Here is a 27,479-nt window from a genome sequence, read left to right as displayed (position 1 = left end):
AAACCTAATAAATTTTATAACAAAATAATAAAAACCTAAACATCTTTTTCAACAGGCTTTTAAGTTTGGGACTAACTAAAAAGGTTGAACAGTGTTGAACACTTTACATTATTGAAAGGAAACATCTGTAGCTTTATAGGTGTTGTGATTATTCATGTTTTATATACATGTTGTATATGTTTATAATTTACCTGTGTTTTATTACAAGACACTCAACAAAGCTGTAGAGATTATAAATATATTCATTGGAAATACTAGTTCTTTTCGCGTTTGAATACTTCATATTTGTCTAAATCATTATGAACCCTTGTCAAGCATGCCTATGATTAGTAAGAAGTGAGTGAAACTGTAATCCTCGTCATGTTGGTCTATAATTGACTAGAAATGAAGGAAAACTAAACTCAGCAGTTTTGATTATTTTCTAAAACTATAAAATTTGTTTAGAATCATAATTTTACTCTAAAGTATTGAAAAGTTTAGCTATGTGGCTCTTTGTTCAAAATAATGAACTGTTTATCAGCGGCAATCAACAGACATACATCTATCTGTTGTTAGATTACCGACATAGCGAAAGACTTAAATTAAGTACAATGTTTTCTCATTTAAATAATTGATCTTTTTCATACCAACATCAAGTCAATGAAGAAACAACACCTATATAAAAAAACACTCCAGCAAAGTGAGTGACCCTAAAAAACTGAGATAGAAAGGAAAAAATGTGATGGACACCTGCTTCGGGACTAAAGCCTTTGGAAAAACCATCTTGGACAATTTAAACTTACTCTAGTTTATATAAGTATAGTAAGAAGCATAAAACCAAACAACTGAGTTATAGAATTATTCCAGTAGAATAAAAATCAGTCTATAAATACAGGTTATATTTAAATATAAAGATGTGTATGAGCTTTTACACAAAACTTGTACTGTTATTGCAGCAGCCATTTAGTAATCATCGCCTAGAAAGGTATTTCAATTCAAGAAAGATTGTGCTGATACATATTCATGTTTTTATATACACCATATTGTAAAGCGATATGGTTTTGCGTCACAAAATTTTAAAACAAACATAGCACTATTGATTGAAATGTTTGATGCTTTGGAGGTTTATTTAAAAGAAGCTCTATTCTATTTATTTTGAATCTTGATGTTGATTTGATCTTAATACTCAAATAATGTTTGTTTGGTGCGATTTTGAATTATAAAAGCCTAAAAGTAGAATAGAGAGCTGCCGCAAGAAAATAGAGCAAAGAGTGACAAAGTAGAAAGAACATGCAGGCTTTGGTCAGTTAATTAGTGATGCTTAATAGTTTCAAAAAACAATAATTATGAATAACACATTTCAAGGATATTTATCAACTTTAGTATACGGGTACTTGGCACATACAGAGTTCTTTCAAAGAAGCTACTACTTCTAAACACAGTCAGTTTTTGGTTGCTGACTCATAGATGCAGCGAATTTAGTTCACCAAGAGTTTGGAGAATCTGAGGATGAGTCCGCATTGGAACACAATTTACATGTGGTGTAACATTTTTTTAGAATATACTGCCAGATTGTTGTTTGTTAATTCAGTTGTTTTTGAAACTATTATTCAACTAAATGTTACGTATCCTATTGAGTGAGTACAACTGTAGTAATATCATAGGCTAAGGGAGAAGTTATCTTCTGTAGGCTATACGCTTTATCAATTTGAATTACTGATATAACCATCTACTGGTTGACAACTAACCTTCTGGTATTACAGTCTATTTTAGAAAGAAGAAATAAGTAAGGTCATCTCTGGTGTACTTTAGGAAAGGCTGCATGAAATTTACTAACACTTTTCAAAAGCTTAAAATTAAGCATGAATACAACATAGCTTATTCAACCAGTTTGCTAAAGTCATGAGCTGGAACTTACTAGGGACTACAGTGGTTATTACTAATAACCGCAGGTGTTGTTACCAGTGACTACAGTTGTTATTACTGATATCTACAGTTGTTATTATTAGTGACTACAATTGTTATTTTTAGTGACTGCAACTGCTATTACTAGTGACTACAGTAGTATTTACTGATGACAACAGTTGTTAGTACTAGTGACTTCAGTTGTTATTACTAGTGACTACAATTTTTGTTACTAGTGACCACAGTTGTTATAACTAGTGACTAAAGTGGTTATTACTAGTGACTACAGTGGTTATCACTGATGACTACAGTTGTTTTACTAGTAATTACAGTTGCCATCACTAGTGACTACAGTTGTTGTTACTATTGATTGCAGTCTTTATTACTATTGGCTAAATGTATTATTACTAACAATTACAAATTTTGTTACTATTGAGTACTTTGGTTAGTAATAGTGGTTACAGTCGTTACCACTAAAGACTTGATTTGTTATTACTAGCGGCTCCTGTTGTTATTACTAGTGACCACAATGTTTATTAATAATGAATACAGCTGTTCTTACGAGTGATTACAGTAAATATTACTAATGACTACAGCTGTTATTACTAGTAGACACAATTCTTATTATTAGTTACCACAATGGCTAATACTAGTGACTACACAAGTCATCACTAGTGACTAAATTTATCATTACTAGCGACTGCAGTTATTATTGCTTGTGCCCACATTGATTTTACCGATATCTATTATAGTAGTACTTGCTAGTTGCTACTAGTAAACCCAACAATGTTAGGATTTTCTTTCATTTCGACGCATTAGATCATGGCTGTTTAACAAAAATGTTTTCATGAGTCAAACAAACTTCTGAAACTAAGTTTTCTAACATTTTGGCAGTTTGTACAAAGCATATACATGAAAAGTTAAGACAAAGTTAGCAAAAAACTTTGAATGTGCAAAATATTCTTTTAGTCTAATCGGTACACACATGTATAGACTTATTATTACACACATATGCTCACACATGCCAACATGGATACACACGCATGCACACAAGTACACACTCATTGAAATGCACACATAGGTACACACTTGCACGCATGCACTCATGCACATAAATGCTCATGAGCCTACACGCACACACACTCACACACACATGCACGCACTCACACATGCACACGCACGCGCACACGCACACACACACAATGAAATAGTGGCGTTTATTAAGAAAGATAGCAGTTGCTATTACTGGGGATTTTAAACTATCCCTTCATAATTTTAGATTGGTGCTATGGATTTAGTAGGTAAAGTAGCAAAACTTGTGAGTTGTGCATAAACAAGTTTTATTCCCTCCTGATTGCCTACTAAAACTTTTAAAAAAGGTTTGTGATACTAAAACCTTTTAATGCCAAAGAAATACAATTTAGGCGCATTTCACAAATTCCATCACACTTTTCTTGAATGTCTTCACATCAAAGATAAGCATTACAGATGTTGCAACAGGTTTCTTTGATGATAGGACAACTCTCACACTGTTCCTTGGTCACTTGAGTACACCTTATACGAGGGCCTTCACCACATTGACGAGTTCTCCTCGGGTCGGGTCCATCACAATCTATCAATAAAAGTTTACATTTAATACTAAAGTCAGACTAATATTCATATTTATTTGCACAGTGAGAATTGTATATATTGTCGCCAAAATAATTTTTCTACTAATAATGATGTGCCTTTCCACATCCGATTCCTAAATAATTATTAGGCCAGTATTGTTTCATTTAACATTCTAGTTTTAGTTGCATTTTTAATTGATCAGTTAACTTTTTATTTTCTCAAAATTACAAACTAGCCTGATGATGCCCTACATAAGTTGCGACTTGCTCGTTATTTTTCATTTGTTGATGTAAATTGGCAGCTGGTTATTATGACAATCACTCAATATGGGAAATCAAATTTTTTTTTACATTAGAATAAGCCAAATTGTTTTTTTAAAAAACAGAATATAAAAATTTAATAATCAATAATATATGCTATAGTGGTTGAAAATATTTAAATCAAAAACTGGGGGTATTAGTACAACAATATGATGAGTAATAAAATTTTTTTTGTTTATTTTTACTATCCCCTCATTGCCTAACAGAGGACTAATTCTTTTTATGTAATTGCATTGTCACTTTTTAAAAAATTGTGTTTTTAATTAAAGATAATCTTTGATTATTATTGGAACTTTTATAAAAGTTTAAATCAACATGAGTTGACTTATAGCAATGAGTCCTACTGCTTCAGACAATATAATACTTTTAAAGCTAAATACTTTTTGCCCGAAATCAATTTTGTATGCTACACAATTTACTTTAAAGTTTGTGGTTTGATAAACGATGATACTCACAACAGGATTCACTTGCATGGTCAAATTTATAAAACACTTTCAAGGATTGAAAATGACCAGCCTTTAATAAAAAAGGTAATTATAACCAAATATAGTGTAAAGTAATGCACAGTAATTTGACGCTCACTGCGGATCCAGAAAATAAATATTCAAGTTATTACACTTTAGAGAGAACACATCAAACCTGAAATAATGTAAAATAGTATGACATTATTGTGTCAACACTTTCTGTAAAGCTGTCTTGAAATCTCCAAGTTTTCTGGTATGGTAACCCTTTTATACTACCCTGCACAGAGTTTAATGGGCCCCCTGAAGAACAAAGGAACATTTAAACTAGTTTATAACAAAATTGTCAGAAAGAAATATTATTACCACTGCCTTCTTTTGACATGGAATTAGCAAAAAGCTGTATGTATGCGCTTTAACTCAATTTTTTAACATATTCTAATTATCATATAGATATAAACACCAAGAATTTTTGAGTTTATAAATGAAACTTTCTTTCTGCTTTAAAAATCTAATCAAACACCATTTTAGTAAATGCCTACTTGCGCAGGCAGAAGCAAAATATCTACAGGTTATAATGGGAAGTAGAAGTTAGAGAGTCAAAAGAGAAAGTCAAACATTGTAGATGTTACCTTGTAGAAGAGTAGTAGTTGGCTCTGGTATATCAACACATTGTTCAAACAAACACCACTGTAAAAATCCCAAAAGGTAAGTTAAACTCTTCTTCTCTGTTATGATCATCAAATCATTTATAATTATTTGACTCCTTAAAAGCTATTTGAATATCTTTTTAAACTAAAACATGGAGCTCTTTTATTAATCAATGGAACTTCAAAAATGCATCTTTCAGCATTTTTTTAGTTTAAAAAAATGAATAAGCTTTTTGAGGCATTGGGATTTTTTTAGAAGTAAATGTTTTATTTCATTACTTATATCTGATTTGTTGTAAAGAATGTACAGCATGGCTTATCAAGGGTCAGTTTAAAGTGTAATTTATTATAACAGGTGAATGTAAAGGAACAAGCTTCATTCATTTTAGTAAATCAAAATAAACCATAGCCTAAGACGCTGAAACTACCAAGTCTAGTTTATTTATAAATCTGAGAAACAACTCAGTGTGCTATTTATGAATAGTCAATTATGCTACTGAAGCAGCGGTGAACAAAATTTTATTTTTTACAAACAGAATTAAGGACTGAAAGCGAGTTGGTATAAGTAACTTTTAGGGAAAAGGTAATTTATTATTTGATTTGCCCATTTTTGAAGAACAACTAGTGTTGCAAGCAATATTGAGAATCTTTCAAAAAATTTAGTGCACTATTGATACTGCTAAACTGTGTTTAGTTATAAAATTATCATTCTAAATATTTTGACCTCTCCACTAGTGATAAATAACTAATGAGTCTGTTTCCTGGCTGTGAGAGTCATCTACTAAGTTTGGTATTTATGGATTGGAGTAGAAACTCACAACTTGCTAAGACATGGTTGAAATTGCTAGTAATTAGGCCAAGAGTATTGCCTACATAAAAACCTTTCTTGATAATTTACATTCCATCAAAAATAAATAATCTGTTAAGCAGTTATTGAAAAGTTGTCAAAGATGTCTTGGCTAATTTTACCCAGAAAGTGCAACTATTTCATTAATTTGCAGCTGTATTACGAGTTTTCGATCATTTGACATTGATTTCAACATTCAAAATATGTCTTTATTTAATCCTGCTATCCAGCATTTGTATCAAGCAGTCATTAGCATGGCTCAGCAGATGTAAAATAAACAAGCGATTTTTTGCCACTTTAATGAGTGGTTTAGTTAAAATTGCCTAAGATTTTACAGTGATCCCTGCAAGACAAAGACTTACCATTCGTTCAGCAGTGCTACAAAGCTAATTTAGTAAGATAAAGGAGTACAAGAGTACAAAGTTCAAGAGTACAGAATACAAAAGTACCACGCGATACTTATAAGTGCTTACCATATCAGCATTAAGACAGTAACGAAACAATTGGAAATGTTAAACTTTGTGAAATATGAAGATGTACAATGCCTCATACCTTATCAACACCACAGGTTGTGTAAGCAAAAGCACTGCTTCTGTCTTGTATAGCACCTGTTTGTGCACTGCGACAAACTAAACTTTGACATATCTGTTCTCCAACAGAATCCTACAGTACATATTCACATATGTTTATAGTAAATATTGACAGCTTGGTTATTAACAGCCTAGTTATATACATGGTTATGTGAATAATAACAATTTTATTTTTGTGTTTTTTTCAACAGTGTTGAATTTGATAAAAATAATTTATTATACAACTTATTGATTCTATTATTTTCGGTTTTTCCCACAATGCAGCATTTTACCATTCCTATCAAAAAAGAAAAAGTGAAACAAGACACACAATTAAAATTAAATCTTTAATAGTCTGACAGACACTTTTAAGTCTTTTAGATGTTAAGTGTTGATCAAAAATTTTTAAGGTGCTTGATAAATTAATGTACATACCTTTTCATTATCCTGTTTTTAAATAGTGTAGGTAACTGTACATTTTAATGGTTTGCAAGTTAAAAAGCCCAGGTTTTTGTTAAATATTTTAATCAACTTGTTAAGGGGTCTTTAGGGAAAATGGCACTTTTAACTAGAGATGATACAGGCTAAGCCTAAATTTGACAAATAGTTGATCAATAGGCTCACATATGTAAGCTGACAGACCAATATATAAGCTTACACACTGATAAAAATGCAATAGATTTATTATCATAATATACCAAGTTTAAAGCCTTGATTATTTTACATTAAATTTTATGGCAGGAATTTATTGCTATTCAGATTAATTATAACTGGAGTTGTTATATCTATTTAATAAGCATTGACTGTTTAGAAGACAAAGCTATACTCCTTGCACAAATTTAAAAGCGAAGCTAGATTTTTCAATAATATGAGTCAGACAATTTATTTAAGTCAAACTTACCGCAACTCAGTGCTTTAATAAAAAGTGAGATTATTTTGTTGGAAGTAATAAAATAATCATTGGTGTCTTTCCTTAGGCATGGTTTTGTAATTGGTGCCACATTTCATATTATGATAGGTCCATTTGATTTCAATCGACCTTGAAATACTTCAGCTAATAATAACTGTTTTAAACAAGCTTGTTCTATAGAAAAATCTCCTTGTATATAGAAACATGTATGTTAGTGATTTTGATAAATATAATGTGCCAGGTGAAATGATGCTGATCATGGTTTAGTTGAATAGTTAAAAGACAAGTATGCATGCTCGCTGAATTTCTTTAATTAATGAAGCCTTCTGAATTTTTGCTTAAATGAAATTAAAATATATACCAAGTCAGATTAATTTAACAAATAGGATCCTGAAAACAATAACCGCTGTTGCAAATTTACAAATGCTAGTTTTTAAAATTCAACTAACAAAGAAGGTCTCAGAAAGTAACTTTACTTGTGAAAAAGTCATGCTGATAAGTTTTGGTAAAAATTACTTTAGAAATTTCAAGTAAAATTTTTCAAAGCATTTAAAAAAAAATTGAAGACATTCAAGTAATTTTAAACTTTGGCTTTTTTGTGCAGGGAGTTTACAAAATGATCTACAATTGAGCAACATATGTTTAGCGTGAACGCTTTTAAATAAATGATACCTACAAGGAAGGCATATCCTGGCCCATAAAATAGAACACATTGCTCACTCAAGGTCAGAGTTCGACCAATGGGTGTTGGATCAAATCCTGGCCATCGAGGATCAACCATCCCTGGGTCTTTCAAGCAATTCTGTCCTAAACTGAAACATATATTTTTGTAAAGAAATGCAAACAAGCAATTAACTACATGCAGTAAAATACTTTTGACATTTAAAAAGAACCTGCTGAATTCAAATACTATAATAATAGTACTCAGTAGCTAGCATGTGTCTACAAACATACTGAATTTAGAAAAGTAGTTATCATGCTTTCAAACAAACATATTTGTGAAAGTCATCAAAGTCAGAAATTTTAACATTGATATTAGACTATCATTATTCTTTTTAGACCCATAAACTTTTGTGTTATTTTATAAATAACAGCACGCTTGAAATAGAAACAAACAAAAATATTACAATTGCAAAAATTACAGGAAAAACTTAGATTCATATATTACAATCTTATAAGACTGATACTACCATCAGACATCCTGGTCAGCATAGTTAACTGGCTACACAAGTAATTTAAATAATGTTAAAAAATTTGTTATTTAGACACCACTGCAGAATACCGTGGATAAATAACGTAATTAATATAGAGTAGGTTCACAAAACAATAACATACGTATCTAAAATGTTAATATAGCTGTCGAATGCATCAATAGAACACTGCGAAAAAAACCAATTGTGTCCTCTTGTAAATGCAGTTGTAGGGCTTCCCGAGGGAGTCATCACATTTTGTTCCTCCTTTGGACAGGATGCTGTCTCTGGATGGGTCCCATCATGTCGCGCTCCCAAGCTGTAATGACAAGCAAAGCTATTTGTGTTGTGAAAGTGAAATTTATCGGCTTTTGCAGCGGCTGAAGCACTTTCTTCATCAAGCTTTTGTAATGCATGTCCTAGTTTGTTCTTTGTTTTTTTTTAGCTTTAGCTTTTTAACTGCACTGCTGCCAGCATTGAAAGTGTTCTTTCTTAAACATGTAAACCAAAATCCAACTACTAATAAATTATGCAGCCACTTTTGCTAAATGATAAGCGAGTTAGAGCTTTCCATCGACAGTTTTTGAATCACTAAAAATTTTGTTTAAAAAAATACTCGCAGCCCTCAGTTTCGAGTTTTTTAACAAAACATTTTCACAGGACTGAAAATTTTGTTGTAAGGTTCCTGTTTCTTTTTGCTAATAAGCTAAAGTTCTGTGTCAAAATATAGCAAATACTTTATAATGGTAATACAGCAAAGACTTTCAATTTTTCAGTGTAACTAGCTGTATTTTTAAAACAAATATTAAAATTATTTTAGAGTCTGCCATGTAAGGTTTCACATAACTCATCACTTTGTCTACTTAGTTTGTGTTTTTTTGTCTACAATACGCACTTTTTAAAAAGCCTAAAATATTTACACGTAGCCAATACTAACTTATAAGATATGGACTCTTTGTTTTGAAATGGTTTCTCATGTTTTAAAAAAGGTTTGAAATGAATTTAAAATGAAGAACAAATTTGTTGTTAACAGTAAATTTGACATTTAGGGATTATTTTGATTAACTTAGAAAATCTCTTTGCAGTGTGTACTTTTATATATTCATTTTGGTGTGTAAATTTTATCAGCCGCAGGTATTGATAATTATGTTTATAGCTCAATTTTTGCGTTATTCTTTAGCTTCATTTAAACTTATACATTCTTCGCTAATTAAGATTGTGGAAAGTAATCGTGCACTATAAAAATAAATATTTTTACACCCAAAGTTTCACAATATGAAATACTTGTACGTTGTTCATCAGAAAAAATGTTTAAAGCTGTTTTGAAATGAGTTGAGCGCACAACTACTTTTCACTTATATTGAGAAAAATAAAATTAGCATAACATATACTGTACATAATACAAAAGTACAAAGAGAACAAGCAAAGGAAAACTATGAAGCGAAACAGCCTAATTTCTTAAAACACTGGATTATGTGTTAAAATCAATCTACTGTTGACCTAAACCAAATAATTAGTCAGTTCCTATTAATATTTAGTTATCTCAGCTTCTTCTGGAGTTTTGATTAAACTAAGAAAAAATCTCTATTCTAGATTTTTTTAGTTTCAATTTCGTTTTTGTTCCATTGAACATTTTTGTAAAAGAATATGCTATGCCTATTTATCAAATATATAAATTACCTAATTTTTCTATTTGTTATACTACTAATATAGTAGCTACAACTCTAAAGTTGTTTCCAAAAAAGATAATCAAAATATGATAAGAACCGACTTTGCTAGGCAAACAAAGATACCTCATTATCACAGTAGAAAAACTCAAAGTATTTTTTCATGTTGTGAAAACCTGAAATAATGATTTTGGGTGCAAAAACAAAGCCAATACAACCTGTATAATTAGACACTTGAGTTCCTCTGCCGGTGATATAACTTTCCAATACAATTACTGTTTGGTTATAAAAGCATGATGAAAAATGTTACAAATTTCTTTTAAGAAAAACTAAATGCAGACAGTTTCTGTTTACTATTATATTTAAAACATTTTTGTGCTCTTTAATTTTGCAAAAGGTTTACATAAAAAAATCTTAGTTAAGTTTTTTATTACACTGTTATGTTAATCTACTTTGTAAAAACTTTTCTAAACAGCTTATTGCTTAAAAGATTACATCTTATGCTGTCAACGTTATTCCCGACAGCTAATCATAAAATAAAATAGATAATCATGAAATGAATTATTCAACTATCTGCAGATTAATAAGTTGTAAAGGATTTGCCAGCTTTTACCCAGGCATGATCTAGATTGTATTAAATGTTTCATAAATGTAAAAGAAATGAGTGTGGTTTTTCCACCAGTCTGGAAATTCCATTAGTTGTGGATCTGCGACAACTCTGACTTCTTATCAAAAGCACTCCCTTATATATGCATGTATTTCTCCCAGAATGTATAATAAAGCCGGATTGAAAACCGTACAAGCATAACGATTAATAGAGTCACTAACTGTTTAGTTCACTAAACTAGTTGGTTTAGTTACAGCCAAGCTAACCAAGTATTAGCGATAATAATAATAATAAAGAAGCAATAATAATAATAATAAGGCACATAATAAAGACAAACACAGTATGCGATATACATGTACATATAATTGTAATTAATGCAAGTATGTAAAACATTAAGAGTAAATTTGTGGTCTGGAGTCCTCAACAGAGTGACTAATTAATAAGCGTTGAGTTAGCCAGCTAAATTTTAAACATGCGACTCTCCTAATTGAGCTCAGATTTATCTATTGAAAGTTTGTTTTAGACAACAATTTTTTTAAAGCTGTTTAGTAGTTTAACATTGTATTCTAACAATGAAGAACAGCTCTTTTTCTGTTATATTTGTATGACAGTTTTACATTGGGCTGTAGATCATAGGACACCAGGTATATAGAAAACAGGTGTTGAACTATACAGGTATCTAAATAAGTTGATTTTGTAAGAGTGTTTCAACACTTACTTATGCCCTATCTCATGAGCATAGACATTTGAGCTTGGTCGGTATTCAATAATTGATGATCTGTCACATCTGCAGGCAGTACCAAAATTTGCCAGTCCAACTGCACCGCTACCCCTAGGACCCAGAAGATCAAGGCTAAAAATAAAAAGTTTATTTTAGATCAGTGGTATAAAAGAGTGGAGTACGCATGGATTATTAATCTTCTAAAGTTAGTGACAAGATTTTGATCTTGCGTAATTTCTTAGATAGCAGATAAAAACAAGGATAAATAAAAGCAAGATTTTGTAACCTTTAATTTCATGTCAAGGGAAGGTTTCAAAATTTTTTGTGGTTTGTATACACATATATATATATATACACACACTTTATATGAAACCTACAGGTTTTCAACAAGTTTCACCCTACGTGATTGATATAAACAAATTGCATACAACATCTAACAGCTATTTTGAAAACATTACTGCTACGTGTGGCTACTTTTATGTTTTTTATTTAATATTTGCTTTCTTAGCAGCGAAAGGTATTTTAAATGCTAAATATTAGAAAGTTGTATTTGATTGGTTAGCTGTTGCCTTTTTCCATTATTTATGATTTCGGCATGGTAAATTTTGACAAATATTACAACTTAAAATAAAACGATTGCTAGTAAAATATACATATCAGAACTATATGTCTATTCACTGATTCCTGTAAGAAATTATAAATCAAATATATTATTTGCAAGAGCCAAAAGTTTTTAAGAGTAACAATAAACATTTAATATTTCAGTCTGGAATAGTTGATTGTTTTTAAAATCATGCTGATACTAAAACTTGTCTTATTCAAAAAAACTAGTTTATGAAAGCTACATACTCTTTTATATTTTGAAGTTGTTGTAGCAAATAGCTCACGACTTGCTCTGATGAAATAATCATTGCTTTTCAAATCGAAAAATGTTCAACTTTGCAAAGATTGTATAGAAAACGTTATAAAATTCATGAGAATGTGCTACTTTTAAAAATTGATTTGTTATGCAAGAATACATTTTTGAATTTGTAAATGGACCACTAGTTAAAATACACATGAAATGTGGAACTTTTTTTTATTTATATTTGTACTTATTACTCAATCGTAAACAATAACAAAATTCATAAGTCACATTCATGAATTCATAAAATTCAACTATCCTTTAAAATTCAACTTTAAAATTTAAAATTCAACTTGAGGTGTTGATTTATTTAGAAAAGTAATATTGAAAAAAAATCATAAATTTAAACTGTTTAGCTTTTTACCTTGTGTGATTTTAGGATCTGATTCATCACAGATTTGTGTACTGTCAAATTTCAGCATCGTTTGATTTTAAATTAACAATATGCAAACTGAACTTTCAAGTTTTTAAAATCCATCGTTTTTTAAAGCCATAGTTTGCATCAATTGATAAAACAGCGCCAGAGGAAAGGAGTGCGCATAAAAAGTGTCACAAAGTTAGTGCTCTGACTGCAGTCACATAGTACTTCAACATGCTGAATCCGCAGACTTATAGTTTTAAATCATTTATCACATAATTTGTTTAGAATTTCATCATACACAAATTTCTCAGTTTAATATCTCTCTAAAACTGTGGCATGCAAATTAAATTATTTGGCACTTGCACTGGTAAACTTGCTGCAATAACATGATTTTATTATAGTTGAACAAATTCAGTGGCATACCCAGTAACAAGCAAGAATATATCACTTCGTATTTGACTATTGTTTTCAATCCAAGTGTCAAAGCGATTCAGAGCATGCGGTGCTATGACAGATCTTCCTCTTTGAATTGGAGCAGTCCAAATAGAATCTGATTCAATCTGTAAAATATTTTTCAGAGTGATGAGGTCACACCTATCAGGTTCCACTAAATACAGAAGTATCATAATTAACTTTTTTTGAGTTATTTTTAGTTAATCATGTGATAAAAACATATAATACAAACACAGTGAATTTTGTATTTCAAAACGAATAATAAACTCAAATAACTAAATTTTACTCTGTTAGCCTCAAATATCAAATAAATATTATACTAGTGTATAGTTATATAAAGCCCACAGAATTATCTTCTTGAAAACTGTTTTCTATATTCTAAGTGCCACTGTTATGATGGCTAACAACTGTGCTCCGTAACTTGAGAAGTTAAAGATTCATGATGAGAATAACTACTTAAGTTGCCTACTGAGTTTGGAAAGAATTTTCCAATAAGTGAGCAAGCCAACAAGCCACCACAGGTCCTAAATCTTTATAAAAAAAACAAAATATTTTAGGCAATAAGAGGTTAAGTGTTTCTGCACCAGATTAAGGAATATCAAAATGTTAGCATAAATTACCAATATTTTTTTCTGACATGTTTTGCTTGAGGTGCTCTTATTCCGCTATTGTTAAAATCATTGACATATTGCATCTTTGAAATTAATTAAAATGTTGAAAGTTTCAAAGTAGTAATAGCTTCAACTAACCATAGCAACATTGACACCAATTAACAGGGTGCTCATCGTCCAATCAGCAGTTTGAATGTTTCTATACCTTAGGTCAACCTGCAAAAACAGACCATTACAACTTTATAAATGCTGATTTAGGATTTTAATTGCTTTAATGTTTAGTGGTAATATTGATAATTTGCTAAAATCACACCATTATATCCTAGCAGAGTTTAGCATAATTGGTTTCTGTGCTATCAAAAACATATTTATTCGAAATTGATACTTGATTTGTCACAAATGTGAGGGTCAAAAACTTTGCAGTACTTCTTTAATAGCAAGGTACATATAATACTAGCTAGATGTAAAACATGGATAGTTTTAATTACAAAAACATGAAAAGGGAAGTTGAGGCAAAATTTAGTGTTTTACGCATTTTATTTTTAGCTGAATCTATTTGGCCCGCAATATTAATGACTCAATTAAAAGTGTTTGTTTTCCTGATCTTTCAAGTTTTTTTTAACAAAAAAACTAAAAAGGTTAAATTTCATTGATATAAACAATAGTTAGATGTACGGCATTGCAGGGGTATTAAAAACAACTTATAAACAGTGGCAGGTAATGCAGTTACCCGCTACTTGCCATTAGCCTGACACATTTCCATTGGCTCATTTGAGTAAGCTAGTAGTGCTAAAGTTACTAATACGAGCCATGAGGGCAAGTATCTTAGAGTGCTATGCAAGCTTTAGCCTAGATAACCACTCATATTGCCCAATGAATCAATTGCACCTCACATAGTTCAATAGGTTAGTTTATTGCATGATGAATAGGAGGTTTTGCAATCTAATCTCCTGCGATACGGGTTCTTCAATGTTAGATACTAATAGCTATAGCTAGACAGACCAAATCACAGATGATATATAAACACTGATATTTGTATATAAAAATGAATTTGAAAATTAAAATCGAAGAAAATTTTTTAAAAGTCTTGTTTGAATAATTTAAAACTACTTGGCTAGACCACATAAACAGTCTACAGAGTTTTTGATTGGCTACTTGAAACTTAGTCTGAGAAAACCTCTCATGAAAGAACGAGCTGTAAAACATGGTATACTCATAATTGAATACCATGTATTTTTAAAACAAAATAATATTTCTCAGCTTACGAAAACATATTTATTAGCTTCCAAACAAACACCGGCTCACTTTGCAAATAATCAAAAAGTTTTACAAAGTAATATAGGTACCTTGCCAGAACCACTCAAACTATAGGGTGGTTATTAATTGCACATTTTAAAAGACCAATATTGTCCCATTTCAAACAAGGCACAGAAACATATGTTACATTATGTAATCCATAGTTATGAGTAACTGATTTTAAGATATCATACCTCATTCATTTGATGTCCTAGTACATATACGGCAAACTCAACGTAAGAGCCTGGATATGAAATAGCGTCTTTTGATTGCTGCAGACTAAAAAAAATTATTAATACATGTCCTATGCTTTTTTTTAAGCTAGAGTATCAATGAACTTCTTTGCAAGTCTAACTAAACTATGCACATTAATAATAAAGCAGCAGTCATTCTTCTTTTGGCAGGTGTTTGTATAACATAACAACAGGCGTTTGTGTAAATTTAAAACACTCATTGTGGAAACTTGGAAACAAATGCAAAAACCTTTTTAACCAGAGGTTTTTAGCTCAATTCTTTAGTGCTGAATTCTTTCAATGCTCTAATGCTTTTCATAGTTTTCTTCTTTGCATTTCTTTGTTACTGCAACTAATTATCAACCACTTTGTGCTCTGTTTTTTATATTTATCATATTAAAACTTTAGAATCGCCTATCCACCATTGAAATTTTCCACATCTTCTCTTTCACTTGTACTTTTCTTATTAAGTCTTTGATAGTTCTTTTCAGCAATTATCTGATTTCTTCTTCCGCTATTCAAAACATTTTATTCCTTTTACCGCTCAAACTTTTTATCTACTCAACTATTTTTATCACGCCTTCCTTTATTTTTCATATTTGCCAAAGTTTCTATATTTTCACAATACAGCCTTAGTGCCTCCACTCAAATCATCACTTTCCAAATTTTCACTTTCCTTTTACTCACTCTCTTTGGCTTCATTCATCTCACTTCCTCTTTCTAAATTTAACACATTTTTAAAAGTTCAAATCTGTTTAGTAATTAATTTGTTTTAGCCTGAATGCACCTGACAACAATATAAAAATGTCTCTAAAATGTATAACAATAAAATTACATAATGAAGCTTGGTTTATATAATATGATCTTGTGACAGAATTTAAATATCTGATTAGATTGTTTTGAGAATTACTAGTAGCTGATTCATAAACTAGATTAGTGAGTATAGAAATTAAAGATCTACATACTTAGCGTAGGCATAGTAGTCTATCGCAAGATACATTTCTATTGTGTAATGGACTCCAACTCGCTCAGATGTATGCCCACTCATTTGCTCTTCTGATGCTTCAAACTGTCTAAACTGCTCAGCGTCTTCTGGTGAAACTAAAATGAATAACAATCGACTCAGGCAATAATATTTTCCTACAGATTTAAAGATTACATAGCACAACCCAGTTTTTTACAAACTGGTTTACACATTGTTTCATCACCTACCTATGTACCTTACATACTTATGTACTTATGTACCTTACATACTTATGTACTCATTACCTACATTTGCTCTTTTGATGCTTCAAACTGTCTAAACTGCTCAGCATCTTCTGGTAAAACTGAAATGATAGACGATTGACAAAAAATATAGTGTTTTTGTGCAGCTTCAACCAGCAATACAAAGTGAATCAATTGACTTATAAATCTTTTCTCTTACTTATGTAATCCATTACGTTCTCTTTTCCTTCTTCCCCTTCTTTAGCTTCCCTCTTTTTCACCACATGATCACCCTGATTAGCACCTAAACTTCGTTTGTGGATGTTAGAGTGGTATGGTTCAACATCATAGATGGTGTCTTTTCCAAGAAAACTTCCTCGCTGTAACAGAACACGATTTGGTGTTTAGAGCTGATTCCAGCAACTTATAAAGTACCAATCACAAACCCACAAGGGTGATACCTACGTGATTATGTAGCATGAGTGACACAATACATGCAAGTTTTGCATCTTCCAAAAAAACTTTAGAGATTTTACTTGTAAAACTATAACTACTATTTTTATCCTTGTTTATCGTCAACGTCTTCACCAATCATCTTCACTGAAGTTTTCATGAGCCATTAAACCGTAGCTAGCAACACAGATTATTAAATTCTTTAACATTAGTAAATGCATTTACTGTTCTACTTACCATCGAGTTTTGGTATAAAAAAGCGGTTTTGCATATTTTGAGGCTAGAATTTTAATATATCTGTCCGCTACATATTGCCGGCAAATACTATAGAGCTTTATTGCATTATACATATATACTGCATAAGTAATCTTCTTGCCTGTAGAAAAACCGAAAAACTTTTGTTCATCATTTGGTAAATACGATTTAATAAAATCAATTATGCAGGAATGTGTAACTACTAACCACTCTTTTAAAAAATATGTTTTCATAACATTTCAAACATTTTCTTGTACTACCATGCTAAGAGCCCATTTTTATTTGTCCAACAAATTTTTTTAAAACTTTTTTTCTTTTAATTTTTGAGTTACGAGACACACAGAACTACAATCCAAACTTTAGAAAAAGTTACCGAAACAGTAAAATAGCTGTTTATAAGTTATAGATAAAATTCAGAGGTTTTTATATTTACCATTGAATAATCTTCACCATCAAAGCTTGTAAGGGAGATGGATGCTCCGTTTTCAACATCTTGGTAGAATGTAGTATGCTGAAAAAATTAAACCATAACATTAGATCATAACATTTTGCTCTAACAGTAAACTTATATGAGTTTACTAGTATGTATAAATCGGTCAAGGTATGTAGATACTTTTAAGGTAGAGAAGTGAATGAGCCTCTGACTCCCATCATCCAGCTGCTGAAAAACTGGTAGTTTAGAAGCCATTGAATTGCTTTTAGTTAAAGTAAACTCTTTCCTCTCTTCAGCATCATCAGAGTCTACACTCAGACTGAGTTTAAAAGAACTGGGACTTTCTGAAGAGTAGGCCGGCAGTTTTGAGTGTTTTAGCAGCTCCTCTAAAATATCAAAAAGTGCCTAGAGCTAAGTTATTTATATTTGTATTGCTAGAAAAAAACATCTCCCAAAATCTTTTACATTTTCACACTATACAGTTATACCAAACCAGTTGAAATGATTGCTATATGTCATAAGTACCTGAACGAGCTGCTTGAATTATTAGTAAACTCCAAACAAGCATTAGAGCACACATTGTGGTAGTTTTTTGGCTCCTAAATGGCAACTACAAACAAAGAAAAATAAGGTTTGAAAATAACTGTTGCAAAGTCAGAAAACCTATGCTCTACTATTTAGCCTGCATATATAATTGAGTAGTTAAGTTTTACTTTAAGTTCACCAAGTTTGTGTTCAGTTATTGATTTCACAGATTAAACTAGTGTCTCTAGTTGTAGCTACAAATAGTTAAAGCATACATATGACTACATATGAGCATTAACTAAGTAAAAGGATCTTCCTCACTTTGATCAGAATAAAGTATCGGTTACCTTTATATTAGTGGACAAAAGTTTCAATTTTAACAACAAAACTTTAAAAAAATACACAAGTATCTAATTGTATAAAACTTATTTAAAAGTGATGAAAGATTTTAGCTGAGTGGATTTGAGGAATATGCAGTGTCTCATTGTTTCCATAAAAGCTTATCAAGTTTATTGGATAATATATAATATTATCCAATAATATATAATAATGGGTTTTACGCATAGCTTAACTTACTCAACTTTTACATGTGTTTAAAACGCTTACAATTTTAACTTACATTTTGACGAATAGTTTTACTACCAAGTAAAATAAATGAGCAAAACTTATTAGTATATTATACCATATTATATATTTATATTCTATCTAGCATATTATCTCAAATATGTTATAGAGATTTAAATAAATTTCAAATCGCTTGTTTTCAACTTACCAATTGTTGCAGCGTAAAATGATTACTTTTGCTTTTTACAAAGTAACTTATTTGGTGCTTACTAACATCTGTTCCCTTAGCCAATATTGGTTGACTACTAGAAAAAGGCTAAATGCGATGTTTTATAGCTATCCACACTCGAATACACATCTAAAGAAATTGCTAGGCGTTTCCACAGCTTATTTTTAGCTGGCAAAACTTCTTTTTGGGCTTATCAGCCTATGGCAAAATAGCTGCCAGCATGACCAAAATGAGTTGAAAGCTGACAAGATATACAGGCTGACACAAAATTGCTTTGCAACAATTTAAAAATTGTGCAACTTAAAAAAACTTTTTGTAGCTTTTAAACCAGTCTTAACAGTTTAAAATTTAGGTACCACAAATTTAAAAATTATTTTCAAAAATATTACTGTGCGAATATTTCTGTACAATGAATTAAATAGTTAATTATATCTGCTTGAATGCCAATGGATATACTATATAAATACTAGTAGTCCTTGCTTTTATTTTTGAAAATATTTTTTTATTCACTTATAGGAAGGACTTTACTACAGTTAATGTACGAGTTTAGTAGAATAAACTTAGTGGATGTGCTTTCAACTAAGTAAATTAATGCGCATTCTAAAAAATTAAGATTACGGTAAACATACTAAAATCTAATAGCAATAGTTTGTAGTAGATAACTCTTTCAAAAGAAGATGCTTTTCGTTCACTAGTTTTTTACACAGATAATTAACTCACGCAGCTGTTATGTCACATGTCACTCTAACTATACAGATATCAATCCTAGCTAATTTATTTGCAGAATAAAATATTTTACAACTTATTTTGCAATGAAAAGAAACCAAACTTTAAATACATGGATAGAATTTAAGCTTGAACAAAAACATGCCTAAGACCTAAAGAAATATCAAATAGTTACCCATTAAAATCATCATATAGTGTTTTCACAAAGTTACCCTTAAATTTTCTACATGTAATTCATAAATTTTACCAAGAGATAAAAACTATATCTCTACTCACAATAGGGTATGGAAAAGTATTTCTTGTAAGTAGTAAAATTGCTTCAGTAAAATCAAGTGAACAACTAAACTTACATGTAAGAGTTGTAACTTTTTGCCACAAAATGTTTTAACCTATTTATATTAAAACTTAAATGACATATAAATAATATATACTGAATTATACAAATATATTAACTGAGATTGTGTGCATTTAAATACACCGTAAAACCATTTTTATGATGCTAACATCTACATGTATTTGCATGCTACAGTGCTAAATAGAAAGAGTTTACTTAGGCCTACTTATTAACATATTGGTGCATATCATATCTGTGCAGAGGATATATGTTAACCATTTTACAGTCACACAAACTACACCTGTATTTTACCAAGCTGATTCTTATAATATTCTTAATGGACCATTTTACTATAATATATATAATATAAAAAAAATAATATACTAATAATAGTTTGTTTACTATAATAACAACTGTGTTGCAGTTATAGATGCTTTCAACCAAATTATAGCCAAAATAGTTGGACAATCTATGAACCTGTCATGCTTCTAGGAATAAATGTTGTGGCTTCATGATAAAAAGACCAGCGTTAAAATGGAATGTATAATAAGTTAAATGATTTGTTATGTTTCCAATATTATTTACTGAGTCATGCAGGCTCATCAAAGCAATTAGCCAAAACGCATCTGACACTGTCATGAACATGATAACTTGAAACTTAGCAACAGGTTTGAAAGCCTGTCAGTTATATAACTCAAACAGATTTCTTGGTGTGCGAAGAATAGTTTCAAATTTACCCTTTAGCAAGCTAATATGTGGGCATACTTTGAGCCTGCACAATACACATGTTAAGAAATATGCAATCAAACTACAGTGAAAACTTCAAAAATATTTTGCTAGCTTGTGCAATTTTTTATACAAGAAAAAGCAAAATATTTGAAAGTTAATATGTTATATCTCCTTTCTGACAGAGAAGCAGATTACTTGGTAACACTATTTTGCCCAATAAAATCCACATTTTCAATAATATTCATACAAAAATAACTTTCTATTTCATTACTTTACTGAGCTAGTGTACTTTGCGGTAGCATTTTGTCTTCATGTTTTGTGAAAGCATAGATACTTTGATATAATGCTTAACTGTTCGTGTTGGTGACGGAATTTTGAATGTAAGATTTTGGTTCACAAAGTCTTATAAGTACGAACTGTAGGTCATGCCAAATGTTTTTCTGAGCTGATATACTCCTAACCAGTTAGTAATACGTGTATATTGAGAAAACTGATAAAATATTGCATAAGAAGTTATTGAATAATTAAAGAAGACAAATCAGTTTATAGTACAGGTTAGTAAACAGAAAAAACTTTGGTGTATCTAACTGTTCTTAAAACTTTTCCTGGTTAAACATTTTCAAGGCACAAGACTAGATCTTTTTTAGTATTACGGATCTTTGAGAGTTTTAATAAACGACCCAATCTATCCTTCTTATATTTTATTCTCTTTTAACAGATCCCTGTATGAGGTAAACATAGGGTGTTAATCTGTACCACTATTTTGGACAAACAACATGTCATGGTTGAATGTTATACTTGTTAGAACTACTGACTCTTTTAGGAAACTAACAAAAACTGTGTTCCTTAGTCTTTATCATCATTGTAGTGTCACTTTTGGTGCTACATACTCAATACCATTGCTAATGTAGTGACAAGGCAAATTTCTCAAATAACTAATATTTTTTTAAATCTAGAGCATGTGTTTTTTGAGCTTTTACTAGCCGGAGTAGAAATTTCTTTAATTTTGTGGACTGACAATAAAGTCATTTTTCTACTGCAAATTATTTTACCCAAGTTTTTACTAGTACTGCAGTTGCTGGCTAACAAGTTATGAATTCTTTACTATAGTTCCAATCAGATGTGGCTGGAACGCAAGCTGCAACTAAATTTTTAATGCAAACTGTTTTTGGTAACTTTCTAACTTCTAGTTTAGACAGATATACAAGGCATTAACGTAATAATTTCTAAAATGGTAATTCATTAACTGTGAAAGAAGCCATTTACATGTATTTGACAACTTTTTTTAGTTTCACAGTTTTATTTACAAAAATATTTCACAAACATGAAACTTCCAAGCATAATGCTAACTTTTTTGTGCATAACTGCTGCTGTAAAGTATATTGTAATAAATATGAAAGTAAATTTTACGATTTAAATGTTGGATTATTAGCTTGTATAAATAAGACATAAAAAACAGCCTAAAATAATAACAAAGTTTTACATGTCAAGGTCAAAAATGATTAGATATCATAGGCACAATGTCATGTTCTACTACCACAAAAACTGCATTGTAAGTCACTAAAGCGACACATGAAACTGCTTGCTTTAGACCTTTTATAAATAACATCACATTTTGTTGTGGATGTTTTAAAACAAAACAACACAAATTGATTAGATTAAACGACTCGAAAACTGGTACTAAACAAATTGACAAAAAAAATTGTTCTACAACTATTTCCAACTAAAACAGTTGCATTAAAAAAGCTTAAATCCCACGCATAGGCTTTTAGTTCATCTTGCTTCATGATTAAAAAAACACCTCTTCTAAAATAATGTGGATAATTGGTTGCATAACCTTGTAGGCCTTTCCTATGACTCTGGTCAAGCTGACTCACTGAAGCAGCAAGCTAAAACTTGTCTGACGCTTTCATGACCATGGAACCTTGTAATGTCACCAGAACGGTCGAATGGACATCAGTTATATAACTCGGACAGATTCTTTGATGCATGACAAAGACATGCACCAAAGTTTCATGATGGCTTTGTAGTGCATGTGCTGTTCAACCTGACTAATAACCAGCTACTTTTAAGGTATTCACTGAGCCTATATGATAGATACTTTTAGTTTTCATGATAAATCTGCAGTAAACAAACTCCCAACACTTTTTCTGTTAGTTTTGGTAACCTTTTATTTGTAAACAAGCACAAAACTTAAAATTTAATATTTTATATAACACTTGCTTTCTGACTGAGAAGTAGACTATTTTGTAACATTATTTTGGTCGACAAACCAGTATTCTCAATAATATTGGCACAACAAGTTGTTGTCTATTCCATTACTTTACTGATCTGGTGTTCCCTGTTGTTGGCAATCTGCATTCATTTTTTGTGAAAGCTTAGCTACTTTGATATAGTGCTTAACTGTCTGTTTCGGTAGTTGAGTTTTAGTGTATGACTTTGGTTCAAAAAGTCTACCAAGTAGACTGTACCAAGTAGCTGATCTACTTCTGACTAGTAAACGTGTTGTGCTGCAATAACTTAGCTAATAAAACTTAACTGTGGTTAGTTTAATTGTAAACATTAACAGTCCTTCAACATTTTAAGTGAAGAAAACATTTTACGGCGCTAACAGGAAAAATAAATGACTCTTTGCACCTAATGTATGCTTATGAATTTTATGTTTTCACTCTATCTAGCATTAAAATATTAATTTGAGTTCTGTAGAATGATTTGTGGCAAATAATAGTGGTGCCCCGGGGCATAGTAAAGAATTACAACGGGGCCAACAGACTCAGCCTTTCCGAGCTGCTAGAGAAATATGTTAGACTCTGCTAGATTCGAATAAGTTCTGCTGGACTGAGACAGAGACAGACCGGCCAGCCTGCAACCTGCTTAAAAAGTACAGCCAATCAACTGTATGTTAGAAAGGACAGCCAGGCGGACCACCGAGCTGGCAGACATGAAGACCAATTTACTACCAATTTGGCAAATAAAAACCAATCCGCTCTTGTGTTAGCAGATAAAAGACCGACTTGCTAGCAAACCAGCTCCTAAAGGGGCCAACTTGCCACTAGTTGGCCTTCACGGCAAAAGGGCGAAGCCTGCCAATGCCGCGCTATAAAAATACCAAGCCGAGTTTGGAAGAGTATGGGTAAGGTCCATTGCATGCAGTTGTCGGTTGAGCATGTGTGCACCGTGCTTATTTATTTATGTATCTCTGTCTTAATACTATAGAAGAACATAACAGTCAAACCTCTGAGGTAGAGCACTGCAATCCACTAAAAGAAAGAACTCAATCTATACATCAACTTTCCTACTGGATCGAATCGAAGGAGGCCGAGGCGAAATGCAAATGCTCTTCTGCAGTTGACTCATTGAGCCTGCTAGAAGTGCCAGGAGTTCTCCGATGGTTTGGTCTAAAAGAACAATAGTGAGTGCTAATGCTGTTTGGACTACCTTTGGCTAAAAGCGATCACAGAGCAGGATGCCTACAACCATCATCGGATGGACGATAGCCTCGATGCTCTCTCCAGCGGCAAGTTTTTTTAAACTGGTAGACCTTTCCTGTGACTATTGGCAAGTGGCCTCAATACCGATGCATATGAGAAGCCTGAATTTGCAATCCGCTCTGGTTTGTGAAAGTAGAAAATTCTGTAATTGAGAGTCCCTTCTGCACCAGAATTTTCAAGAGGCTAATCAGCAGATGCTGCTTGGCCCTTATTGGCAAAAGCTACTACTCTACCTGGACGACTTACATGTAATAGTCATTGCACCAGATTTCAGCACTGCAAACACTAGTTAGAGGTGTTCCAGTTACTGAAAGAAACCAAGCTATAACTCAAGCCAGTCAAGTTTAATCATTTCCAGTGACCAGTGCGCTACCTAGGCCATGTGGTAAGTAAAGAAAGGGTGACTATTAACTGTGAGGAAACTAAGGCAACCATGGAATTAGTGACCCCGAAGGAGTTCAGATAGTTGCAGAGCTTCAGGGGCTACTAGTAGTACTATATGTACTAGCAGTAGTAAGATACTACTGTCAGTACATCTTGGGCTTTGCTACCTCGGCACTACCTCTGCACAGATTGACAGGAAAAAAAGAATAGCGGACATGGGACAAGCATCTGGCCGACTGTAGGGCGGTAAGGACAGCCGGACCGATCACTGAGCCAAAGTAGATGAAAACTGACCTACTACCGAGCAGGTCTCTAGAAAAACCAACCTGCCATCATGTCGGCTTTCCGAACAAAGAAGAGGAGCATGACAATGCTATGATATATTAGGAGCCCACCAATCAGGGTTGGCAGAGCAAAGCAAAGTCTCAACTAATGCAGTTGTCTGTTGAGCTTACATACTCTACACTATATATACATATATATTTATATGTATATATATGTATGTGTATATATAATAATTATAATAAGATACAAGCATTATATGTATAATATATATTATTATAAAATTTGTTATGTAATAAAAACATAATTATTATTTATATAATATACTATTTATATTATATATAACTATATATAAGAACATAATATATAATCATATATATGATAATCATCTATAATAACATTAAATAGATAAGATATATATATATATATATATACATGTATAATATTTATACTAACTATGCTATCCGGCATTGCCCGGGTACTAAAAAGGTTTTCGGACAGAAAATTGATTCGTATTTAACATATAAAAGCGCTTGCCATTCTAACTTTCAAACTACATTTTATGAGAGAAGTGTTTTGTTTAGTTGAAAGAAAAGAGAGGAAATAGAAAGAACTAAAGGTTTTCAAACTTTTTCAAACAGTTGTAACTTTCAAACTTCATATCATGAGGAAAAGGTTTTGTGCTGAACATCTAAATTGAAAATAAATAAAACAACTGTACAGGTTTTAAAACCAATGTAAATTTAAAATTTCATAACTTTTAGGAACACTTATCCTTCATTAATGTACAGCGGAACCTTGGTTCTTGAACAAAATCCACTCCAGAAGGTTGTACAAAAGCCGAGTTGCTTGAAATCTGAAACAATTTTTCCCATTAGAATAAATTTATGTAAGTTTTAATCCATTCCAAGGCAAGAAAATCACTTCAAGTGTTTTTTCAATATCATACATCATAAACTGTACTGTATACTGCATACTATTAAATAAAAACGGGTAGATATAAATCGTGTTTAATTTTAATAAAAGGTTTTATATTTATGATGATAAAAAAAGTAAGCGTTTCGTATGTTTGGCTCTTAAATCAACAAAAACATTAGAGGTTAAAATACAATACTAAGACTGCAGAAATTGATAATAAAACAGCAAAAAATGCAACAGATCAGTTACATCAAATTCGTAGAAAAAAGAAAATATAAACAGCAATGGCATGTTTACTTTAAGTCTTTGATGTAGAATCTTTCTCCAAAGCAATTTAGAGTAACTCAACTGAAGCGGTTATCTCCTTAGCAAATTTCTTCGGTAGAGGAGACATTATCCCAGATGGTTCTTTCCTTTTTGTAAATAATTTATGAACGTTAAAGTTCTTCTCAGTTTGCTAACGGATGTTTTATGCTGTTTTCGGAGCTGCTCCAATTTCAATGCGCTTACTCGCAAATTTATGTTTGACATCTAAGACAAACAAATTTCAACATCCTTGGTTGATGGCCAAGTTGGTTGAGAACCAAAACGTCCAAGAGCCAAAGTTTTAGTGTATATAATCAGTACAACAATAGCCAAATTTTAAGTTTGAGATAAATCATTGTTGATATCGTAGGGTCGAATAATATAGCTCTAATGAAAAAAACAAATAAGCATCGCGTCGCATATATTTAGGGCCCAAAAGATTTTTGAACAGAAGCGTCATAACTCGTGAACACAAGGCTAAAATAATTAGCACGCGCATGGTGTATCCGTTATATAAAGACCTTCTTGATCACTATGGCATTCTAGCTCAGTGATAGAGCATTTGGATTAGAAACTTTTCGATGCATTTGTCGTGAGTTTAAATCCATCAAAATGTGGATTTTCAAGATCAAGATTTCAAGATCTACAGCCAGAATGCAGACAGGTGACATAAGACAGACAACACATTTTAAGAAATATATATAGACAAATAAATGTGTGTAGATTATGTTTGCTCAACAGACAGCTGCTTTAAATGAGTCTTCTCTTTGCTCTGCCAACTCTGATTGATGGGATATATAATATATAAATATATATATATATTTATATATATATATTTATTTATAAATACTAGTATATAAATATATATATATATATATATATATATATATATATATATATATATATATACTAGCTGCATTACTCGCCTAAAGGAAAAGATTCACGTGCAGCATAAGGTTTATCGAGAGTTGTTTTTCATACTGTATAACAACTCCAAATATGCAGTCAACTGAAATTGTTGCCCTGATGTATTATGTAAATTGTCTACTGAAGTTGTTGTCCTGAATACGCATACATATACATATCCATGTCAATAATGTTGAGAACAATGGAAATCTGTGATGTGTTTTACACCTAGATGCGTGTAAAATCTAGTAAATATTCTAGATTTATGTGTCTAGATTCATGCATCCGTTCATACCCGTCTATATTTGCAGTTGACGATCGCGAACTTCTGCTACCGAGCCCCCGCCTTGGCTGACCAGTCTTTACCCACCGAGCAGTTGACAATCGCGCTCTTGCACTCGCCTCGCAATCAATCGCCTTGCACTCGCCTCGCAATCAGTCAT

The 27,479-nt window shown here is 31.5% G+C and overlaps 1 protein-coding gene across 1 annotated transcript; it reads right to left on the bottom strand.

The window, feature by feature from the left end:
* Window positions 1–3,439: 3,439 nt before the first annotated feature.
* On the bottom strand, window positions 3,440–27,479 carry LOC137400917 (A disintegrin and metalloproteinase with thrombospondin motifs like). The gene is made up of 13 exons (XM_068087257.1): window positions 27,407–27,479; window positions 17,823–18,028; window positions 17,643–17,720; window positions 16,722–16,881; window positions 16,261–16,396; window positions 15,257–15,341; window positions 13,905–13,982; window positions 13,126–13,262; window positions 11,435–11,569; window positions 8,588–8,761; window positions 7,929–8,064; window positions 6,326–6,436; window positions 3,440–3,496 (listed from the first exon to the last, which is right to left on the bottom strand). Exons 1-13 carry the CDS (start codon window positions 27,477–27,479, stop codon window positions 3,440–3,442), a joined length of 1,566 nt encoding a protein of 521 aa, XP_067943358.1.

The sequence above is a fragment of the Watersipora subatra genome, chromosome 7, assembly GCF_963576615.1.
Source record: "Watersipora subatra chromosome 7, tzWatSuba1.1, whole genome shotgun sequence".
Classification (NCBI taxonomy): domain Eukaryota; kingdom Metazoa; phylum Bryozoa; class Gymnolaemata; order Cheilostomatida; family Watersiporidae; genus Watersipora; species Watersipora subatra.
This window is presented reverse-complemented; position numbering and strand designations above follow the sequence as displayed.

What these genes read in the sequence shown, in the direction of transcription:
- LOC137400917 (XM_068087257.1), bottom strand. Translation starts at nt 27,479, where the DNA reads ATGACTGATTGCGAGGCGAGTGCAAGGCGATTGATTGCGAGGCGAGTG. An exon ending in TTCACTTCTCTACCTTAAAA is followed by an intron (nt 17,721 to 17,822) that starts GTATCTACATAC and finishes TAATTTTTTCAG; the next exon opens with CATACTACATTCTACCAAGA. An exon ending in TTGGTGTCAATGTTGCTATG is followed by an intron (nt 13,263 to 13,904) that starts GTTAGTTGAAGC and finishes AATATTTTACAG; the next exon opens with ATTGAATCAGATTCTATTTG.